A 6,000-nucleotide genomic window follows, 5' to 3' on the forward strand; every position below is an offset into this window, starting at 1 on the left:
TCCTCTAGCATTCGCCGTGGTCGAAGGCGAGACGCTAACAACATGGTCATGGTTTTTGGCCCACTTGCGTGAACACGTCACAGATAAGAATGGAATTTGTCTAATATCTGATCGTCACGCGAGTATAAAGTCTGTTGTCGCTAACGAACATCTTGGTTGGCAACCTCCCCACGGTTATCATGTGTACTGCGTCCGACACATAGCCAGCAATTTCAATCGCAAATTCAACAACGCGAAACAAAAAGAGATGTTCAAGAAATTGGGTAAGGTTGATTTTATACATTAATTTAATTTGAGTTTGATGTCTACGTACAACTTTTGATGATAACAAATTTGATGCAGCGTACACTCCTTGCAAGCATGTGTTTGATCAAAACTTAGAAAAATTTCGTCAACTGAGTCCAGCCATAGCAAGATGGATTGATCGCATTTCAAAGGAAAAATGGAGCATGGCTTACGATACATCTGGACGACGATATGGTCACATGACAACCAACCTATCAGAATGTGTGAATAAGGTGTTGAAAGATTGTCGCAGCATTCCAATAACAGCGTTGGTCAAGTCAACATATAGTAGGTGCCGAAAGTACTTTGTTGATCGTGGTCGCCAAGCCCAAAGAAAATTAAGAGAAGGCCAAGTTTATTGTTCTAAGCTTGTTACAGAACTTCGGAAAAATCAAGAACAAGCTTGTTCGCACATCGTTCGCGTGTACGATATCCACTCGACAAGGTTTGAAGTTGAGGAGACCTTCAATCCTATAACGCAACGTGGCGGACAAAAATGGGTAGTTAACTTGAATGACCATTATTGTCAATGCGGAAGGTATTCTGCGCTTCACTATCCATGTTCACACATTATTGCAGCTTGTGGTTACGTGAGCATGAACTACTACCAATATATAGATGTTGTTTACACCAATGAACACATCTTAAAAGCATACTCCGCACAGTGGTGGCCTCTTGGGAATGAAGCGGCAATTCCTCCTTCTGATGAGGCATGGACACTAATCCCTGACCCAACTACAATTCGTGCGAAAGGTCGGCCAAAATCAACAAGGATAAGGAATGAGATGGATTGGGTCGAACCATCTGACCACCGACAAAAATGTAGTAGATGTGGAGCTGAAGGGCACAATAGGCGTCGATGTCCAATGCAATCTGACCGTGGGAGTAATTCATTTAATTGATTTATGTATGTTACATGACGATCTTGTATTGCTTTAGGTTTTGTTCAATGTATTTACTTGTTGGTCTTCAATGAAATCGTCAGTTACTTTTTGTTGAATGTGTGCTTCTAATGAAATAAAATTACATTTAGAAGTTGAAATAAATGGAGTGGATCAATCGAGGTTGAGTGACATTGGTGTTGATCGTTAGTTAGAAACGTTAGTGTGTAAGTATTTTGTCTACCTTAGTTTTTTTAACTATCTACAATGACAAACTATGGACTTAGTCATTATGGTTTAGTGTCTAAGTATTTTGGTTTAGTGTTTAGGGTCTAAGCCTTAGGTTTTAGTGTTTAGAACTATGGGATTACGGCTAAGTTTTTTAAAATTGAAGGGTTAGGGTTAGTTCTTATTTATTTTTAGGGGTTAGGGGTTACTTCTTATATGTTATGGGTTAGGGCTAATTTTTTTTAGTTTAGGTCTAGGGTTATGCTTTTGAATTTGAAGGGTTAGGGTTACTTCTTATTTTTTAGGGGTTAGGGGTTACTTCTTATTTGTTAGGGGTTAGGGTTTAGTTCTAATATTTTATGGATAGGGTTAGTTTTTTGGTTCAAGCGTTAGGGTTTAGTTCTTATATTTTAGGGGTTAGGGTTTAGTTCTTTTTTTATTTTAGGGTTTAGTGCTTATTGTTTAGGGGTTCATGTTAAGTTCTTTTTATGTTAGGTTTTAGGGTTACTTTTTTATTTATTTTAGTGGTTAGGGCTAACTCATGTATAACGGTTAGGGTTTAGTTTTTTATTTTAGGGAAATACAATTACATTTAGAAGTTGAAATAAAATTTCTTTTTTTTAAGGGTAAGGGTTTAGTTCTTATTTTTTAGGGAAATACAATTACATTTAGAAGTTGAAATACAATTTCTTTTTTTTAAGGGTAAGGGTTTAGTTCTTATTTTTTAGGGTTAGGCTTAGTTTTTTTATTTTAGGGGTAGGGTAGGGTTTAGTTATGAAAATTTTGGAGCTAGGACTAATTTTTAGGGGTTAGGTTTAGGTTTTTTATTTTAGGGCTAGGGGTTAGTTATGAACATTTTAGGGTTATGACTAATGTTTAGGGGGTTAGGGTTAGGTTTGTTATTTTAGTGTTAGGGGTTAGTTATGAACATTTTAGGGTTATGACTAATGTTTAGGGGGTTAGGGTTAGGTTTGTTATTTTAGTGTTAGGGGTTAGTTATGAACATTTTAGGGTTATGACTAATGTTTAGGGGGTTAGGGTTAGGTTTGTTATTTTAGTGTTAGGGTTTAGTTATGAACATTTTAGGGTTATGACTAATGTTTAGGGGGTTAGGGTTAGGTTTGTTATTTTAGTGTTAGGGGTTAGTTATGAACATTTTAGGGTTATGACTAATGTTTAGGGGGTTAGGGTTAGGTTTTTTATTTTAGTGTTAGGGTTTAGTTATGAACATTTTAGGGTTATGACTAATGTTTAGGGGGTTAGGGTTAGGTTTGTTATTTTAGTGTTAGGGGTTAGTTATGAACATTTTAGGGTTATGACTAATGTTTAGGGGGTTAGGGTTAGATTTTTTATGTTAGGGCTAGGGTTTAGTTTTTTTATAGGGTTAGGCTTAGTTATTTTATTTTAGGGTTAGGGTTTAGTTATGAAAATTTCAGGGTTTAGGACTAATTTTTATGGGTGAGGTTTAGGTTTTTTTTGGGTTAGGGTTTAGTGCTGAACATTTTTGGGTTAGGGCTAATTTTTAGGGGCTAGGGTAGGTTTTTATTTTAGGATTAGGGTTTGTTTCGGAACAGTTAAGGGCTAAGTGCTTATATTTTATAGGTTAGGGTTAGTGTTTCATCTTTAAGGGTTATGTGATACTTTTTATGTTTTAGGGGTTAGGGTTTAGTTCACATTGAAATTCATCGTTACTTAGAAACATTAGTTTTTTCCCTTTGGCTACCTTTGTTATTTGGTTAAGGGTTTAATTCTTATTTTTTAGGGAAATACAATTACATTTAGAAGTTGAAATAAAATAACTTTTTTTTGAATGTGTACTTCTAATGAAATAAAATTACATTTAGAAGTTGAAATAAAATTACTTTGTTTTAAGGGTAAGGGGTTTAGTTCTTATTTTATAGGGTTAGGCTTAGTTTTTTTTATTTTAGGGTTAGGGTTTAGTTATGAAAATTTTAGAGCTAGGACAAATTTTTAGGGGTTTGGGTTAGGTTTTTTATTTTAGGGTTAGGGTTTAGTTATGAAAATCTTAGAGTTAGGACTAATTTTTACGGGTTAGGGTTATGTCTTATTGTTTTTAGGGTTAGGGTTTAGTTGTCAAAATCTCAGAGTTATAGACTTAGGACTAATTTTTTAGGGGTTAGGGTTAGGTTTTTTATTTTAGGGTGAGGGTTTAGTTATGAAAATCTTAGAGTTAGGACTAATTTTTACGGGTTAGGGTTATGTCTTATTGTTTTTAGGGTTAGGGTTTAGTTGTCAAAATCTCAGAGTTATAGACTTAGGACTAATTTTTTAGGGGTTAGGGTTAGGTTTTTTATTTTAGGGTGAGGGTTTAGTTATGAAAATCTTAGAGTTAGGACTAATTTTTACGGGTTAGGGTTTAGGGTTTATTGTTTTTAGGGTTAGGGTTTAGTTGTCAAAATCTCAAAGTTATAGAGTTAGGACTAATTTTTTAGGGGTTAGGGTTAGGTTTTTTATTTTAGGGTGAGGGTTTAGTTATGAAAATCTTAGAGTTAGGACTAATTTTTACGGGCTAGGGTTTAGGGTTTCTGTTTTTAGGGTTAGGGTTTAGTTGTCAAAATCTCAGAGTTAGAGAGTCAGGACTAATTTTTTAGGGGTTAGGGTTAGGTTTTTTTTCTTATGGTGAGGGTTTACTTTTGAACATTTTTAGGGTTAGGGCAAAGTTATTTATTTGAAGGGTTAGGGTTTAGTTCTTATTTTTTAGGGAAATACAATTACATTTAGAAGTTGAAATAAAATAACTTTTTTTAAGGGTAAGGGTTTAATTCTTATTTTATAGGGTTAGGCTTAGGTTTTTTTTATTTTAGGGTTAGGGTTTAGTTATGAAAATTGCAGGGTTTTGGACTAATTTTTATGGGTGAGGTTTATGTTATTTTTATTTTTTGGTTAGGGTTTAGTGCTGAACATTTTTGACTTAGGGCTAATGTTTAGGGGTTAGGGTTAGGTTTTTATTTTAGGATTAGGGTTTAGTTCGGAACAATTGAGGGCTAAGTGGTTATATTTTATAGGTTAGGGTTAGTGTTTCATATTTAAGGGTCATGGGATACTTTTTATGTTTTATGGGTTAGGGTTTAGTTCACATTGAAATTCATCGTTACTTAGAAACATTAGTTTTTTCCCTTTGGCTACCTTTGTTATTTGGTTTAGGGTTCATTGATTATTATAGTTTGATACGCGACATAAATTCTATCCATAAGTAAGCCTTAATAAACTGAATATCATACATTACGCCATGAATGTCAAATTACAAATATACAACAAAGCCTTAATCAACAGAGACATGCAAATCATTCATTTTGGTGTCCGTGATGCCGTGAGGATGTGCCACATGGTCGATTCCATCTTCGTGCTTGGCGATCAGGATTTCTTCTGCCCCGATGCCTCCCCGCTTCTTCTTCGTCAGCCTCCGCAGAAAATGCGTTACGCAAATCAACACCGAATAAGTCACTTGTATTAGGTATTTGTCCCGGTACATTCCACTGTGTTCCTAACGGGGCATTAGGTGTTGGAATTGGCCCATGATATTGCTGTGAATGGGTCATTGTGGGCCATGAAAATTGAGCTTGTGTTTCCGCAAAACCACCGAACGATTGCTGGGTTGCAGAAGTATCAGTGTCATGACCCTGAAAAGGATACTGATACATCTGTGTCGGATACTCAGCAAATGTTTGTGGCGTGTAATACATTCCATGGCCACGCTCCGCCATTTGTTGGGAATATTCTTCCGCTTCAACAGTGTCCCTTCTTCTGTCTATCCCCTGAGTTTCAATACTTGACTGAAGCATGTGAAACTGTTGTGCGGGAAATTGACGCTCTGATGCGGGACCATGTGACACTGGCTCAGTGACTCTCTCTTGCTCTTCGGATAAAATTGTAATTTTTTCCACATAAGGCACGAGATCATCAAATGTGCATGTTTTCCTCCCTTGAGGAGACACCATGTATTGTAATGCCTCTGCAACTTCACCCTACATTTGTAACGGTAACAAAATTAATGGCCATCATTAAATAAAAGTTAAACTTAAAATTTGAAAAAAAAGTAAAAAATACCAATGTAGCCGTCTTTGCATTTTCTGGGTCAACAAACATCTTTGTCTTTCGCATATACCAGACCATGTAGTCCGAGTTAAAACTCAATAGGCCTTCTTGTCGGGGATAAGCGTCGACCCTAAATGCATGCCGATTATTCCACTGCTGAATCATTGGGGCGAACAATTGCCCCCAATTTTCGTCATGTTTCCCCTTTAATGTTATGCCATGAATGTTTAGGGGTTGTGAAGGAGACTCTGGAACTGGTTGTTGCATCCCAAATTGTCTCAAGACTCTGTCCGGTTGGTGCCACTCAATAACTTGGAAACAAATTAGTGGCACCACCGCGTACCACGCGAGACTTCCGACTAAACAAACGGGAGGCAAGAATGACATAACGGTTGATGGGTAAGGCTCCCACACAAACTGCATATAACAACATAGTTGTGAACATTGTAGTAAAATAAGACATATAATTTTTTATTTTACAAATACAATAGCATGGTTCTTACCTCATGACGTTTCATAATATCGAACTTGCGACGAAAAACTTTCACAT

The 6,000-nt window shown here is 36.2% G+C and overlaps 1 protein-coding gene across 1 annotated transcript; it reads right to left on the bottom strand.

Moving 5' to 3' along the window:
• Positions 1 to 4,598: 4,598 nt before the first annotated feature.
• LOC114405224 lies at positions 4,599 to 6,000 on the bottom strand. The gene is made up of 4 exons (XM_028367849.1): positions 5,954 to 6,000; positions 5,463 to 5,867; positions 4,794 to 5,380; positions 4,599 to 4,623 (listed from the first exon to the last, which is right to left on the bottom strand). Exons 1-4 carry the CDS (start codon positions 5,966 to 5,968, stop codon positions 4,599 to 4,601), a joined length of 1,032 nt encoding a protein of 343 aa, XP_028223650.1. The 5' UTR covers positions 5,969 to 6,000.

This window comes from Glycine soja, chromosome 3 (genome assembly GCF_004193775.1).
Source record: "Glycine soja cultivar W05 chromosome 3, ASM419377v2, whole genome shotgun sequence".
Taxonomy (NCBI): Eukaryota; Viridiplantae; Streptophyta; class Magnoliopsida; order Fabales; family Fabaceae; genus Glycine; species Glycine soja.

Bases quoted from the DNA above. Each gene is read 5' to 3' on its own strand.
- LOC114405224 (XM_028367849.1), bottom strand. The intron at 5,381-5,462 runs GTATTTTTTACT...TTACAAATGTAG, and splicing joins ATGCAAAGACGGCTACATTG to GGTGAAGTTGCAGAGGCATT. The intron at 4,624-4,793 runs GCATCGGGGCAG...TATGATATTCAG, and splicing joins GACGAAGAAGAAGCGGGGAG to TTTATTAAGGCTTACTTATG.